Source organism: Diuraphis noxia, unplaced genomic scaffold, assembly GCF_037042655.1.
Source record: "Diuraphis noxia isolate RWA-SAM2 unplaced genomic scaffold, SU_Dnox_SAM2 contig0003, whole genome shotgun sequence".
NCBI classification, from domain to species: domain Eukaryota; kingdom Metazoa; phylum Arthropoda; class Insecta; order Hemiptera; family Aphididae; genus Diuraphis; species Diuraphis noxia.
The window spans coordinates 57,862,397-57,880,782 of record NW_028301713.1 but is presented as its reverse complement, the minus strand read 5'-3'; the positions used below and the strand labels follow the sequence as shown (position 1 = coordinate 57,880,782).

Genomic DNA, 18,386 nt, shown 5'->3' with positions numbered 1-18,386 from the left:
TTAAGGGAAAAATCTTACTTGTAAGTCTACATTTATTAGGTATTTGATATTAACTACTAAAAGATCAAAAATATTGTAAATTCTCCCATGGTTTTATTATTTATTATTATTTATTTTTGATAAATGATATCCATATTTTACTGAGTTCACTCAAAGATTCGTATTTATTACTTGCCTGTCTCATCTATACAGTAATATATACCTACATACCTCCCAATGGTTGATTCGTTAATAAGAATATCCGGAAGCTTTATGCATTTATACTACTATCTAATCATATATCATTTCACGAGGGATTTATTATTATTATTCACATTGTTCATGTTGAGATCATCAATCGCCGTGACCTTAAAAAGTGAAATTTTCGCCCCCCGGAGACTATGATGGTTCTCCACAAGGGGACCGGTTACCGTTACGATCTGCTCATCGTCGTCGTGATATTGTTATTGAGACTGGCTTAGTCGCCATCCAGAACGTCTATCAACAACATCACCATGATACTCCAGGTTAGTAGAACACAACTTATTATAAATCTTATTTTTATGTATAAACACTTATATTCAAATATAATATTAGTCTTTATTTTTTCAATTTAATTACGATTTTTATTACAATAGCAGTGGTTTTACGTGTGACTCGTGTTTTAATATTTATACATTTTTTTTCTTCATATTCAAACTTTAGTAATAAAATTATTTGCATACATTTTATTATTATTAATTCTACATGATGTATGTCACTCGAATGAAAATTTTATTTATTATCTACATGTATTGATTTAAACTTAATTTTAAACTTTTATTAAAACTATTTCTGGATACATTTTTCTTAAGTACAATTCTAAGAGTAGAATATGAATAACAATAATAACTAAAATTAATATAGTAGAATTTGAAAATAAAATAATTTTACTCTCAGTTTTGAAATTTTGTATCAGCAAAAATAATTATTGTTTTTATTGATGTTATAAATTTAATTATAAAAAGTTAAATTTCAAATTTTTAGAGTTTATTTCATATTGATGATAGAATAAAAAATTAATATTATTATTTACATAGTCCACATTTTATAAATAATTATTATTTTAGATCGAATCAGGTAAAAAGCGGAAATATGAAATAATTACTTGAGTATAAATCGTATGTGCGTTTTATTTTATTTTCACTTTTACGAATTTTTTAACTTATATTACACTTACCAATTGTTTTAGCAGATAGTGTGTGAATTAATACGTATAGAGCTGAAAATAATTATTTATGTTATTAAAAAAAATAATACATAATTCTAAAAATTATATAACTTTTTAACCTAATAAATATATAAATTCTTATACATTATATACATTACGCATGTACGCATACAAACATACACACATACATACAATATATATGGTATATAGTGACTTACAAAACACATATTAATACACGAAAATAGCGTAATCTTAACATAGTAAATATAGTGTATTTCATACACATTGAAGTAAGTTATTATTATTATTGTTATTTTTATCGATGATTTCTTAATTAAACAACCACAACAGTATTGTAATAATATGGTATGTAAAATAGCTTAGGGATCTTAAAATACCTATTTATTTTTATTAGGAGTGTATATTGTTTTTTATTGTATATTGGTCATCGACTAAGTCTGATTAATTATGCTATTTTATTTAAAATTATCATATTATGTACTATTTACTATTTACATCACTGGGTACCCAGGTAGTCCTTTTTTTTTAAACATTAAAAACCACCCACTATATATTTAAATCTTTATTTATATATTTTTTTACGCTTTTATAAAAAATATTTCACATAGTTTTAAGTTAGTAAAATTACTAATCATAACAAAATGTTAAAGCTATTATTTTTACAAATCGATTTCTTTTTAGTTTCATAGTTTCATAATCGCGGGAGCAGAATTTTTTTAAATTTATATGCGTGTAAACTGAACAAATATATTTTTATTAATAAGGATTCTACGTGTAGATAAGTGGAGTAGCGGTCCACATATTCCTCCGATATTATCTAAAATTAAGATATTATCATTAGTATAAATACACTATTTAATCTATATGTATTTGATATTTCTATGTAACCACAATATTATAAAAGTAACTTGTTTCGTCAGGTAATGAAGCTAAAAATGTAGAAAAATAAATCAGAGGTATTAAAAATCTTACAAAACAATTATTATTTATTTATTTTTTAGCTGTATATCTTACCATATTATCTATATAAAATATGTACTTTTAGATATTTATCAATACGTGAAAACGCATTTCTGAAAAGTACAAAATTTAACCAATATATAATAATGCGTGGTAACGTTAACAAATTATCATGTGAATGGTATATAATATCAGCTGGGTATAATTAAACACATTACACATTGCAGTATGCTACTAGACGAGACATTGTATAACCTAACCAGTAACTAGACACAATAAGTCAAAGACCATAAACCCTCTAACAGATTATGTCAATTGATAGGTAAATCTGTTACGTGAAAACTTTTAATATTTTTTTGTGAGCCGACGTGCATATATCTATATGTACACAATATTATATGTTTTCATACAATATTATCTATACGAATCACGTAGATCGTCGAAACAATATTTATTTATTTTTTATTGGTCTTAGCACTTTGCGCAATATCATGTTATTTAATTTATCCGTGCCTGCAAGACTTTAACAGTTCATTAACACTTCGAATTTTTTTTATGTCGGTAGGTTCATTCAAACTCTAAAGACGTGGTATTATCAGAATTATTAGCATTATGCCTTTATAAATATGGAAATAGAGGTAACTTTTCTTAAAATTCATGGTCTAGTTATTAACTTAAATTACCCTCGTCAACACTCGTGAAAAAATTTGCAATCGATTAATCAAGTACATAAAAATCGGTACATCCCGTAATTTGACACGGTAAAGCTATTATGCTACTATTACTGCTGATATTTTTCGTTTTTTAATAATTTTTAATAAAACAATGGTTTTTTGTTGTTGTTAAATGTATTCTGTTTCCAAAAAAAATATACAATATTATATTGTTTTAAAAACCAAAAACACATCGTCTTGAGGTCGATTACACGATCGTTTTTCCAATTATATAATTTAGTGTCTATAGTGTGTACATATCTATAATGTACACACTTGACTGGAGAAGGTACGTAGTGTTAGAACGAAAGTATACTCGTGACATCCAATATTTATTCATGACTTCTTATTCAGTAAACGAGTTTCTTGCCGTGTTTATAAGCGCTTAGTGTTTTCAATATAATTATTTGTTTTTCTGTAAATCTACTAGAATACAATTATTTACAGAATAATGAATGAAAGCACTGAGTCTTAAGTATTTACGTTTATTGTATAATATTATATTATGCAGGTACATGTGAGTGACAAGACAAAAATCAATGATTTTGGCGAAATTCTAAATGTACTTTATACATTTTGCCATTATGGTTGGACATTATTATTCGAACATCTTGTTAAAATAATACGCAGACGAAATAAAAAGCTATAGTAAATATCTATTGATCAAAACGTATTACCACGCAATAATAAGAAGCATCCATCCTACATAGAAAAATAAAATGAACCACACAATATTATTACTTAATAAATTATAAAATATAAGTCATTCATGATCATCAGACCATTTATTTTTACAAAACTGGACTAATTAGTTATTACCTACTTATTTTCGAGTGGATTACATCGTGATACCATATAATAGGTAACAACAATAAATTAACTGTTAATCTAGATTAACTCTTGACACTAAAACGTTACGTTTAAAAAATCATCTTGTACAATATTGTATTTTATCAAAGAATATTAAAAACACAAATATAAGATATATGTAAAATTAATAAATCAAAGACAAAAATGTAGGTATATCAATAATATTTATATTTATATTAAATGGTTATAATACTACCATAATAATTGGTTATTAATACCATACTATTTCTTGTAAACCGGTCCAATGTTACCATTTAGTCAATATGACGAGAACGATAAATAATTTTACATAATTGTATATCAATTTTTATTCATATTTATAATTTATACTATTTTGATCAACTCATAAACCATATTAATAAGCAACAAATAAATGGACATTGCTAATATTTGAAATTTTCTAAGATTATCATTTTTCAAGTTGGCTCTCATCTCTTACTCCACTTATTATACGATACGTAGTTTAGAGATTTCAATATCAATTTTATGCCCAAATATTTTATTAGTTAAATAAGTAACACTATCGTTGACGGTATTTATGTAAGAAATAAGAATATTAAAGAAACTTGAATTGAACCCGAGTAACATAAAACTCCGTTAATAAGTTTTCAAATATTATAATTTATCAATCTTTGCAATTAATGACTGGATAGTTAATAATAAGAACCTGTTTGTTTATTATCGTAAGCCACCCACATAAATAATTATAAACGGATATATACTGCGATACGTAATATTTTAGTGTTGAAGTATTTTTAATATATTTTCTGCCATGTATAATTTCTATATAACATGTATTTAATTGCGAAAAACTAGTTTCTTATTTGTGAGATCATATCGTTGAACTGCACCAATCTAGTAGCAATGGAACTCTGCAGTTTAATTGGCTTAAGCCTTGGTGAAATATATCTTGATGAGCTCTCAATAAATGCACAATACTGCAGGGTGATCCATGAATAATGTCTTGGTTTCAAAACTACTTAAAAGATTAATGTATTACTCTTACAAAATAAAAACAGTAACCAATCAAAATAGTCATCAAGTTTTTTTTCCCCATATTTTCCTCAAAAATGATTGATATGCCTCATCCCTCTCGCAATGGCTATAAAGTCTATATAAAGGCTATAAAATTATGATGACCAAGCTCGTGCCTATAGATTATTTCAATCAGTTTTTCAAAAGTTGTTGGTAGAGGTGGAAAAACCAGAGTTTCAACTTGTTCACTTGATCGCGCTGCGACCAAAACCAGTAAAATGATTTTTTTGATATCAGACAATTTTTCATGGAGCACACTGCTTTATATTAAATACCTAGGTACCAACGTATATTTTATCCAGCAATAGAACACATCTGATTCTGTGCATAATCACACAGAACTCTGTCAACGAATTTGGTTCTACTATGGAAGGGCAGGGTACACGCTGGGATACGCAGAAGAACCAATTTTCGTCGGACCGTGGCGTGTTCTCTCGCTGGATAGAGTGTAATAATATAATTTAATTGCAAAAAAATTATGCTCATCAAGTTCTTACTGGTAAAAGTAACTATAGGAATTTTACATTATATAATATATACCTATATAGTTAATAGGCAATACCTATTGAAATATGTAATTTCGAATAGGGGTTGTGGATTTCGATTAATCGTGTTTCAATCTTAAATTCATTATTACACTGGCACGACTCGACAATGGTCAATGATAATATTTTCTTCAATATTTTTTAATAAGCACCTATATAGTATGGTATACAATATTATTGTGCAACAAACGACATAATGTATTATATATCATGAAAAAGAGCATGGAAAGTTCATTGGTTGTAGCCAATAACGAAAAATGAAAACAATGCATCTGCAACTAGAAATTATTTAAGAATTTCGATATGAAAATGAAAATAATACATACAATTACAAACATTTTACGGTCTCGGCATAGTAACAAGGTTCAAAGAGTTCATGTTAGCGATTCCGAACCATGCAATCCATACGTACACACATACATGATCCGACAGATAACTTAAATGCACACTATTACATGATACTAGTCATTATGAGTATATTAATGTATGAGATACGTGTCGCGTATGTTTGTGATATCAATTAAAGTCAATAAATTATATGTTTTATTGATCTATTCGTATAAGTACATTTACGTGCTACAATAAAAATGTCATAAAGATATATGTTATATTATATAAATTTTTTATATTCATTTTAATCACGAATATTCTAAGACACGTAATCCTAGGGAGTTTACTTCGAAAATAAAAGTGTCAATGTAATATTAAATAACGTCCGCCATGTTACCTTAGATAGGTGCCTTCTAAATATGTTTAAATTTTTTTCAAGACCTACATATTTTAATAATAAAAAGGAAATTATTTTATAGCTACCTATACTAAAACTTATCGAAAATTTCTAAGTTTTTTGAAAATATTTTTTTATAGAAAATTTGATGTCATAACCAGACAAAATAAATAAATGGAATATATTACAAATTAATAACTAATTTTAATATTATAAGTTATGGCTTTATAAGTATTTAAAATTTTTGATGAGTAAAATAGAGGAACCAATAATTTTTGGTGTACCCGTATGAATAGTAGATCCACTCATCCACTCATCGAAATTTCTAAATTCTGATAAATTATACCTAATTAACTATTTTAAATAAATGTGGACAATCGAAAAGTAGAGACTATAATACCTATGGTAAAAAAATCAATTTTATTTCATAAATATTTTGGAATGATTTTAAATTATGAAACTTCAAGAAATTATATCTATATACATTAAAACCTTTCTAGAAAATTAGTGTAAATTTTTAAAAGAATCATACTAAAAATCAGCATATTTTTATAATGAGTCATAGTGAATCGCATCATGTAAAAATTTATTTTTTCGATTTTTTTTGTCTTTTATAGGTCCAACGAAACCCAGTGGCGGTTTTGATAAAACATCAAGGGGGGGGGGGCTATTTTAAATTTTTGTGCCCCCCACCCACCATAATAGTTGCATATATAACTTATATATATGCATATATAACTTACAGAACATATCAGTTGACACAAAAAAATCCAAGGGCAGGGGGGCGAGTGCCTATTGAAAAACCGCTATTAACGAAACCACATATAAATTGTTGCAAAACTCGATTTTACACAATTAAATTATACAATACAAAATATATATAATATATAATAATAATAACATAGTACTACAAATATTCTGACCCAGTGTACATGGTCAGCGCATCGTAACACAATAATAAAATATAATACATAGTTGTAGTTGCACTTCAGAGGTAACTGTGGCGTACATAAAATATACATCTATATTGAATAAATTAGTTAATTAATTAGTCTTGAAAAAAACCAAGAATAATAATAAAAAAAAAAATCGAAAGCGAGCTCGCTGTTTAAACACCCATAGTAATAATGTTATAATATAGCATTGTAATGGTAGTTGTAGACGGTAGTCAGCCGCAGGTAGGTATATAATAATTGGTATACCTACCTACAGCCTAATGATATGGGTATTTTGTTTCCCGTCGGCGACGTACTCGCGAGAAAAACAAACAATCGAAAAGAGCACATCAGCACTGTGTACACGTTTATACACAGCATTTATTATTATGCCTATCTATTTTTTTATGTCCGCATGTGATGAAAATATGTTTTGCGTAACAGATAACGGCTAAACAGAATGTGTGTTTGACACGTCATCAATATTGTTATTTAGATTTTAAGGTTTCTCAAACAGAATTTTAAATTATAACGATTTTTTTATTTTTAGGCAGCAGAAAAAAATTGTAAAAATAGCTTAATTTTATACCATGACAATATAAGTTATAACTGTCGAGGCGTAAACGAATGTAATATCACAAGGACCGATATTTGCAATTGATAATTGATAGAATCGCAGGAAAAAAGTCTTCGGAAAAGTTGTTCTATTATTATAAAAAATGAAATGTGTACCTAGTAAAATAATCATGAATAATTAATATGGTGCAGAGATTCATAGAGACAATTTACTAAATCAATGACGTAGTGTACAAAATAAAAAATCACATGTATACCTACATCTGGACTACTGGGGTGTACTGCAAGTATTCTGAAATGACTGCAGAAATCACAAAATATAATAAATAACTAATTATCGACAAGATATGATTAGATGGTTAATTATCGTGATTTTGAAAGTATCTATTTGTAAAATTCAAATTTTTTTTGAAATCAGTACCTATTTTGTTTTATAAAATGTGGGTCTGAATAATTGTTTTCAACCGTCACTTCTTAAACGTTTCCTATACTTTATAGTATTCGAGTTCTTTTTTGTCCGGATACCGATCGATGACTCTCTAATCGCTGTGGTAAATGCTCGCGGCCACCAGTTCAACAGCCTCGACCGGTGGCTGCATGAAATCTTAGAGCCACCGGATCCTTGGGAAGATCACATAGGTACATAATATTAAAACCTGCACTGTTACACTCGGTGGTATATTGTGTTATACGACGTCAATCGGACCGGAATACAACATGTGTTATTGTGATTTATTTATATTATAGGCGGTGACTTTCTTCGTTTGATATAATTACCTGGGTAATTGTATAATAATCGTGGCCCGAGGTATGAGACGCGCTCGCGATTGATATTCGATGGCGGACCGGTGATCGTATCTATACACATAACATATTAATATAATAATTGTTGTTCATAATAATATTATAATATACCCAATATAATAATGATAATACGATACATTATATTATTATGTATTATGCGGCAGCGGTCGTGACCTTTCGCCCGGCGAAAAGGCGCGGCGACGTGAACGCGAAAAGAGAAGAACATTCATACGATATGTGTGTACACATTATATACCTAAGTCTGTCGTAATAAGACGAGCATATTATAAATATATACACACACACATTATTATACGCGTCATATTGTGCACCGCCAGATCGATATCGGATGAAAGTAGTCGTCCGAGACTAAATCATCGTCTACTATATTATATACGATATACATGTAGGAATTCATATTACCTACCCATACCGCGATGCTGCATCTCCGATGTAACCGGGTGGGCGTGAGCTTATGTGTATATAATGTATGATATATATATACGGCGAGTGAACTTTCTCCGCGATTATGCATTACATCCCATATACGCATTGTGTGCAAACACGTTCAGTGATATTAATAAGTGGATGTCAGCGCATACTGTTTGTTTTCGCTGTCTATCCCACGCGCAACATATTATAGACAAAACGCATTAGTGCAATATCATTTATTTGTTTATATATTTATTGTTTTTGAGTGAGTAATCAAAATGTAAATAGAAATATTTGTAGAAATTATAATATTTTTGAGAGTATGCGATATAATAATAATATGGATTCGCCTGAAACAATACAATATCCGTTTAAATTTATAATAAATATATTTGTTTTAATTCTTAAATTGTGGAGTATAATAATATTACGAAGTGGAGTTATATCGAAATATTAAATCCTTGAAAATCTTCGATAATTTATATTCAATCGGCGATTTTACTGAAAGAAAGTTAATAAAATAAAAATTACCAAAACTCGATTTTATGTGAACGCATTTTACGTATGTCGCGCGCATGTGTATCTCGGATCTAAATGCGCTAAATGTAACAAATATGTTGTGTTCTGAGCATCAGCATCCTCTCTCATAATTCGTATACAAGCGTTAAATGCATACAATTATATACACGCGGAAATCATGATACTGTTGTATACACCTTGTCGAGAGGATCGCACACGGTGCGTGATTAGTAAGTATATACAATATTATGCGCTTATAACGTTATAATGGAGTTGTACCGTGGACACCAAAAATATCGACCACCGCGGTATATACATATAATATAGCCATACAGGTAGGCTCCCGTCGACTCGTCACGCGTCTTCTTCACCATTTAATTCGTTATTCCGGCTCAAATTGCGTTTTATTTTTGTCGGACGTGCTGTTTATCGTCGTCGTACCAACCATTGTAATTATGACAACATAAAATAATATTATTATGATCGAGCATCGTCCCGTCTTCGATGCTATATTCGTTGTTATTAGCGCGGACATACCTAACGCCCGCGATCGCTGTTGCTGCTGCAGGAAAGTCGCGAAATTTGCGGTTACGATGTTTCGTCATAATAATAATATGCGTCGTCAATGCGGGTAGCGTGTGAACACCGCCGCCGTAAAACAAATCGCTCGCCATAATAATAATTTCGTCGCTTATCCGACAGCTCCGGATGCGCGTAATAGTGTAATAATATACAAAAATATATATATTTTTAGGAGGAGGAAGAGGAGGATGAGAAGGACGAGTGGGCTACACACTACCACGTACAGATTTCGATAATTACGCGTGTCCCGCCGCAGATATTAGAAACAATATATTATAATTTAATAGTATTATGTGTAATTATTATTATCGTAATATTATTATTATGTTTTCTGGAGGAATGAAAAATAATATTACGTAGCAGCGTTTCACACAAAGTATAAAATACATCAGCTGTATCAGCAGTGCTTTTATGCTCGCGCGAGGCCATTATTTAGATGGCGCCGGCAGATATTCACAATCAAAATCGGTTTTGTATGCGGTCATGGGTGTTATTTTGCCACTTTCACCCGAAAGTCCCGATTATTATTTTTATTATTGTATATACCCATTATAGGTACCTATACTGTTTTTCGACTATATATAAATAGTATGTGTTCGTATATAACGGATGAGGCATATTCTGCACCTCGGTAAATCCGAATGTATTTAATGTAAATCAAAAACTATTTAATTATAGTAAATATCGCTACTCAATTTTAATCAAATATATTTTTTTATACGATTAAATATCGACGGAAACATATTTCATCCGTATTACTGTTAAATCGTTAGGTAAGGGAAGTACTTTTCATGATGGCTCTAAGAAATGAGCGCAAAAGATATAAACAAAATAATATATAACATTTTCACCAAAATTAGTGTGACAAGAACGACACTAAAAAAAAAATGCACATATATTAATAATATATCAAATGTAATTTGTGGCAATTTCAAATGCTTAGTAATATTATAATTGTAAATATATCTGATACGCATATCATTTTCAGTAACCAAAAGTAACTATAAATAATATTATTAATATTTTAAACCAGCGTTTCTTAAACTTCCTTATCCGTGGAACCCTTTTTGATGTCCACTTTTATCGTTGAACCCCTAATTCTTTTTACCTTTTTAGTTTTTTTTAGGATTATTTGCAAATAAATTATAATATTAAGTAGAAGTATAGATTATTGAATAAATAGAGTTAGCTGATAGATTATTCCATATGGCTTATACATTATTATTTAATATACAAGTATTATTTTCCATAATGGATATTTTAAAGTAATTTTCTTGAACATTAAAAAAAAAAAAAAAAAGCTTCATGGAACCCTGAAGTAGTGGAGTGATCTACGCGGAACCCCAAGGTTCCGTGGAACACAGTTTAAGAAACGCTGTTTTAAACTAATAAATAAGTATAATATAATATTGACTAAAATTGAACTTTTAAACAATACAAATATACAATATTCTAAACTCAATATCTGGAATGAAACACATCACAGGTACGTTTAGACGTTCTTATTATATACGATGCTATTTATTTCCTTTACAATAATATTATATTATTATCTAGTTTTATCCGCTTGAACTTATTATGTCAACGATCGTTTATAATAACACTGTATACCATAATATGCAGACTTCAGTATACGATAATAAAATATAACCTATATTATAATTTATGATAGGCCCATAGGATTAAAAATATTACCTTGTTCTGACATGTTCTCCGGTCGTCTCGATGTATAGATATCATCGCACAATATTATACCTATTGATATAATACATTATAGTATCGTAGTACTATTGTGGTATTGTGCACAATCATTGATTTCGTGCTCGCGTGTTGTTATAATAATAAAGGTAATAATATCATCGTAGGCACTGCCACGGACTCTTCCACCCGAACGTTATTATAAAAAAAAATAAATACAAAATAGCTTCTACACGTTTTTCTCGACCGCGTGCATAACTGCATAAGAACACATTGTTTAGCGGTAGGTACGTGAATATTTAGACGTCAACCGCAAAACGGATTCATAGATAAAATATAGATATCGAATTAAAAAGTAAAAAAAAAGAATATAAAATATTTCGTTACGATTTCGCCACCCGCGTCGGACGCGTCCGATGGTGTATTATTTGCTATTATTATTATTATTACTATTATTATGATAAATCAGAATTACGACGTGTTGCATCAAAAAACGAATTTGACGGAGAACACAGAGCCCAACCCGAACACGCGCTTTCACTCCGACGCTTTCTGCCTCTGCCGCCTCGGAGAGGTCATGTCTTTACGCAGACGGGTCAACAGTTCATGACTTGATATTTCGCACACGACCGTCGAGTAAACAAAACGAGCGATCGTACCTATGTTATAATAGGCAACCGCACATATATGGGTGATTTCTCCACGCGCCGCCTCGCGAGACGGAGTACAAATAATAAATAAATAAAACCAACGACCGACTGTCAAGTGGGGAAAAGGACTCGGGGCGCTCCTCTGTGATGATGATAATAATATTATACCATGTTGTACAATAATAATACGACTTGGCTCGGTACATTACAATGGTATTTTCAGCTATATATTACACATGTGTATAATTTATTGTGTGTGTGTGTGTGTTTGTACAGTTCCGTGGTCGAGCACTCTTTTTAGCGGACCACTTAACGTTGCGGAAACTAATATATCACCACAGACTAAAATGTTATAGCAGTATACCTACACTTTATATAAGACAGTGTACCTATGTATCGTTGAATATATTTGAATATAGTTACGTCCAACTATGAACAAATATAATACCTATTGTATAAGAAGTGCTATAGTTATTGACTTATAAGCACGTGTGCTCAGGACAGTATATGTAATATATTGTATAGGTGCGTCAAACTGTCTTAAGTGGAGCCCGTTTAATTGAATATCTATTTGCCTTTAGTAGATATTTTAGCAACTTTTTTTTATGGTAAAACATCTAATGCGCGTTAAGTTAAAGTATAATTTTTCTTGAAAAAAGTAGGAATATTTCGTTTTTGATTATTCCATGTTTATTTACTTTAATAAACCACCCTTTCAATTGTCATGCATATATTCTTTACTAAATTATTTCTATGTTTCTCATTGCCAGGTTTCTTCGACGGATAATTATTTTTACTATTAGAAAGTTTCATTGATTCACATAATGGTAGCATGTATTTGTAGTGTGAGGACTAATCGGTTATAATATAATTATGGTATCATACGATTTTGTTGAAAAATTGAGGTTCACCTACAACCTATACACAACAACTTAACGGTTATCAACATAAGAACTTGAAAAACAATTTTTTTTTAAAAAGCTAAGATAATAATACTGCAGTATTTCATATGGATGGTATAAGGCCTATAGTATATATAGCTCGGTTTTTGACTTCAGTTTCTAACGTGTTCTGAAGTCAAGCATTATTCAATGTAACTAGTTCCCGGATGTGTGAACACCCGAGTGGTTTTTAGTGACAAATCCTCACAAAACATACACATGTTCTAACCAACCATTACCTTCCTCGCAGTAATAACACATGCTAATGACCTCAAATATTGAAGTCTTGACTGAATAAAAATAAAATAGTAGGTGTATAGAACTACGTCTTGTATGCATTTTTAGTACGTTTATAATATTATTTATTACAATCGTAAAAATTATGCAATATCATTCGACATCTTTTTCGTAGGATTCCAATATAAATATCTCATAAAGCGTATGATAAAATTATAGGTCTATAAATTCTAATATAATAGCCATGAGTTGTAGGTAATTTAAATTGTTTGTTTTTTCCATTAGTCATCGACTAAATTTTATTTGTTTTGATTTTCTTACGGTTCACACACGATTTATGTTTCACAAATTTTTAAAAATATGCAAGTATAATATGTGTATACACACTGCATAAATACCTACCGGCAATCGTTAATCGTCTATTCGTTAATCGAGTCTATTGAAAGCAATGTGAAAATAATATGTTGAATGATGTGTAAAATACCCGTAATTACCAATATATTATGCACGTGAGAGTATGAAAAGTATTGTTTATCATCTCCTCCTGTGCTGATTCGATATGCATGATGCATATGCAAGTACATACGAGTAACTATTATAGTATCAGTAGTATCTAATGTGTTTGAAGCACTTAATAAATCATACGGTTAAATTTTAATTTTTCCACAACTCCATACTATCCATAAACCACAAAAATAAATTACAATACACGTTTCAAAACTATTAAATACTTATTACCTATATTACATATGGGTATTCTTAAGTTGTTATGAATAATAAATGTTTACTTTCAATGAAAAAAAATCGTGTAATGACATACTTGTTTAAAAAATAGGTACCTACTTTTTAAACAACTTATTAGAACTTTCCTAAAATATTTTAAAACTTTTTAAAAATTAAGAAATGATTTAGAAATGAATATTAGAGTATCAACAATCAACTGTATTAAATAATTACAAATTACTAATTATAAATTATATTTTTAAGACGATATAATTTTTACTTGTATTTTAATTTAAAATATCGAAATATTTAAATATAATTGATACGTGAAACGCAAAGTATTATAAAAATTTATTTATTACCGATACTCAAATAAAAACTATAAATATTTCTTAATCAAGTAATACATTTCAACGTATGTTTTAATTTTATTATATTTTACATCCACTTACTTAAACTATAAATACTTTGTTATTATTTCAATATATTATCAGTAAACATTAATTGTGAATAAAAATGTTTGATTTCAATATTTTTACACTTGTTAGATATTATACTATATGATTATTAATAAAAAAAATGTTTTTATTTTCATAAGTCCTCATTTGGATTAAATAACTACTGCACAAAATTTTCGACTCCAATTATTCCATACTGTTCTAATAAACTTAGTTCATTGATCAATAATAATATGCTTTCTCGCGCTAACAGAATGATTTAAAAAAATCAGGATTTGTTGAACATAAAATCGTGCAACAAAATTTCTTTAATCATCAACATTTCTCAAAATCTATACCTTTGCTTTTCTCTTTAAACTTATCTAATGATTTCGTCAATATTTCTGTGTCCAATAAAAACCCTATCGTATCTTAAATAATTTATAGATTATGTTTGTGCATATAGATTTAAATATTTTTTGTCAAATTGTATTTTTTTTGTAAACTTGTAACTATTAGGTAACTAAAATCTTTTATATATATTGTTTATAGGTATCATCATTATGTGTGCTTCTTTTAATCACCGGTTCTTGTTGGGCAGATCAGCAACAACAACTGGGAATTTCTAGTTCTCTAGATGCAGAGTCTATTAACGACCTGGCCAAAAAGCCGGTGAAACTAGATCCAAAGTTACGTAAAGCTTTGCTTAAAGTACTTAATCGATTGGAAGAAGAGGATAGAGTAACTGAAGTAAAACAAGCGCAAGTCGAATCACAACAACAACAATTTCAGCAACAACAACAACAATTCCAACAACAACAACAACAGCAGCAGCAACAACAACAACAATTCCAACAACAACAACAGCAGCAGCAACAACAAAGACAAAGAGAACAGCAACATCAACGGAAACAAATACGATTACTAGATCAACAGCAAATACAAATACTAAGCCAACAGCAAATACAATTACAAGATCAACAGAAAAGACAGTTACAGGATCAAGAGCAGAGATTGGAGCTGTCGCAGGACCAAGAGCAAAGTCGGGAGCAGCCGCAAGATCAAGGATTGCTGAAACTACAGTCACAAGACCTGCAAAAGCAACAGAACCAGCAACAACTTCCATTGCAACTCAGTGTAAAAGAGCCAACGGAACAGCTGCAACAAGAACAGAAAGTGTTTACGCTAGCGCAGACGCCGACAGTAGCGTTGCCTACTTCGACGGCAGCGTTGACCACTCGCACCGAAGCATTGCCTAGTCCGACGGTAGCGTCGCTTACATCAGTCTCGTCCAAGACGGCAACAGTCAGCACGTCAGCTGCGCCTACGTCACCAGCGCTGTTGCCGACGCTATTGCCGCCAACGCCCAATTCATCCAGCGCCACCAAGTCTATTTCGAACGACAAAGCGCCAAACAATGCGCTGCGTACGACGCCAGCCGCGTCCACAGCACCGTCCACAGACACTGGCACCGTGGTCGACTTTTTCGAAGCACCCCTACTGACGGCATTCACGGTGCAACAGGACTCAGCGGGCGTCCCACGACGCGTCATACCCATTTTCACGGAACCGGGACAGCTGGAAAGGCAGAAGATATTGGCCCTGGAAACCCGGGCGGAATCGGGTGACGGTGGCGATCGAAATACGGTCGAACCGGACAGGAACGAACTGGAGTTCCTGAAAAGCGTCGAGCTGTCGAAGCAACAGCTACAGTCAGCACCGTCGCGAGAAGTACTGCAGCAGCGTGAGTCGTTTGCCGTACAACAACAGTTGAGGTTCCAACAACAGCTGCAGCAGAGGGCGGTGCTCGAAGAACAACAAAAACAGCAACAGATCGTCCAACAACGTCAACTGCAACAACAAAAACAACGACAACAACAACAACTTCAACAACAACAACAGCAGCAGCAGCAGCAGCAGCAGCAGCAGCAGCAACAACGGCAACAACAGCAGCAGCAGCAAACGGCTGTGGTCTTCCAGACACAGCAACAACCACAGCCACAGCAGTTGCAACTGCAAACTGTCCAAGGACAGCAGCAACCTAATCGATTCGTTCCACAACAGCAACTGCAGTTCGGCGACGGTCCGTTGGTGCTTCTGCCACAGTTTGCCCAGCAAAACTCACTGCAGCAGCTGCAGCAACAGCGAGTGCTTAGGCAACCACAACCGCAGACGTTCGGTTACGGGTTGTCAGTGCCCAGACTCCCAGGAGACTTGGATGTGGTGTATAAGGTGTTGGCATTGAACCACGAGGGCAGAAACAACAACGCGATTGGACCACAGCCGTTTTTGTTCTGATCGCCATCCAGAAATCTAACGATGGTGGCGATTATTGCCGTTATGTTATTGTTTTTATTTTTAGAAATATTTTTTTAGTCGATTCGTTTTCTCTACAACACTTGCGTGGTTGAACCCGGCGAAATAATATATCGTAATGGCGTTAAGTTCCAAGCACTCACTTATATGATATGATAAATTATTATTGTTTTCTATAACACGTCGAAAATGAGTTATTATTAACATGCAAATCGTGGTTTTTTTTATAGCTAACCGGATAACTACTTTTTAGTGGGCATTATTTTGTATTTTTGTATTTTAAACGGACATTACATTTTATTTTTATTGTTTTTAATGATCTGATAAGGTCTTATTATACGTACATTTTTTTTAAACGACCATCGTAGCCGGGTGAACCGTTTATTTTATTATTATGCAGTATATAATCTAATAATTATTATAATATTGTTAATCTGTATTAATTTTTTTATTTATAATTTTTATAATAACTGTATAATTAATTAACATTCTGTTCGAAAGTGCAATGTTATTATTATTAGGTATTTATAGTTAATTTAAGTTTTATTTCACATGATTTTTATGTATTTATATGTTTATCATCTTTACTTTCAATTTAATGGCATACATAAATTAATTTCAAAGATAATTGTTTTACTAAAAGTGTTTTGGTGCATCATTCTTCACTGTCTTACTAATATACAAGTCTTACTGTGTTATGTTTTTATTTACAGGTATTATTTTAATTTTAATATACATATATGACTACGTCAGGGTTCGGCAACCTGCGGCTCTTTGGATCTTAAGTCACGACTCTCCAGTTCCCATGCAAAAATTTATAGTTATTATGTTCAAAAACAATATTTTATAATATTATAATATAATTTATATTGTATTAGTTTTGGTGCTTTTGAAAATATGAAATAATACATAACAATAATTTGATTCTTAAAACAACAACTTATGAGCCAGACAAAACTCTCAAAAGACATGCATAGCCAATATTCCCATTGATGTAACTCTTTATATATTTTGATCTTAATGAATCGCTCTTGATTTAACCGATTAATTAATTATTGTAAAATTGTATTATTGTAGCTATTAAAATTTAAAAATATTATGAAAATTTTTAGTGGCTCTTTAAAGTCAGAAAAAATTTGTATATTGTAACTTTTGGCTCTTCCGTCAAAAAAGGTTGCCGACCGGCGACCACTGGACTAGGTCATCAACTAAATTTTAAGCATATAACATTATATTATTTAGAATTAAGTATTTTTTTTAAAATATAATCAAACATAATTATATTAATTTAGCATATAATATTTAACTATAAATAATAAATCATGTTATATTCTTACATTTTTTTTTGATTTTACTGTTTTGTGTTTGGTGCCATTTAATAAAAAATAAATAAATCATATAATTAAAGATAAATCTTCGTATTAGTATATTTTAGGAAGATACCTCACTGCAATATAGTATACCTACTGCCTATAT

General features: G+C 30.8%; 1 protein-coding gene across 1 annotated transcript; it reads left to right on the top strand.

Moving 5' to 3' along the window:
- Window positions 1-370: 370 nt before the first annotated feature.
- LOC107173821 (uncharacterized) lies at window positions 371-18,323 on the top strand. Its single transcript, XM_015524557.2, has 2 exons — window positions 371-506; window positions 15,147-18,323. The coding sequence occupies exons 1-2, from the start codon at window positions 495-497 to the stop codon at window positions 16,890-16,892; spliced, it is 1,758 nt and encodes a 585-aa protein (XP_015380043.2). The 5' UTR covers window positions 371-494; the 3' UTR covers window positions 16,893-18,323.
- Window positions 18,324-18,386: the final 63 nt, after the last annotated feature.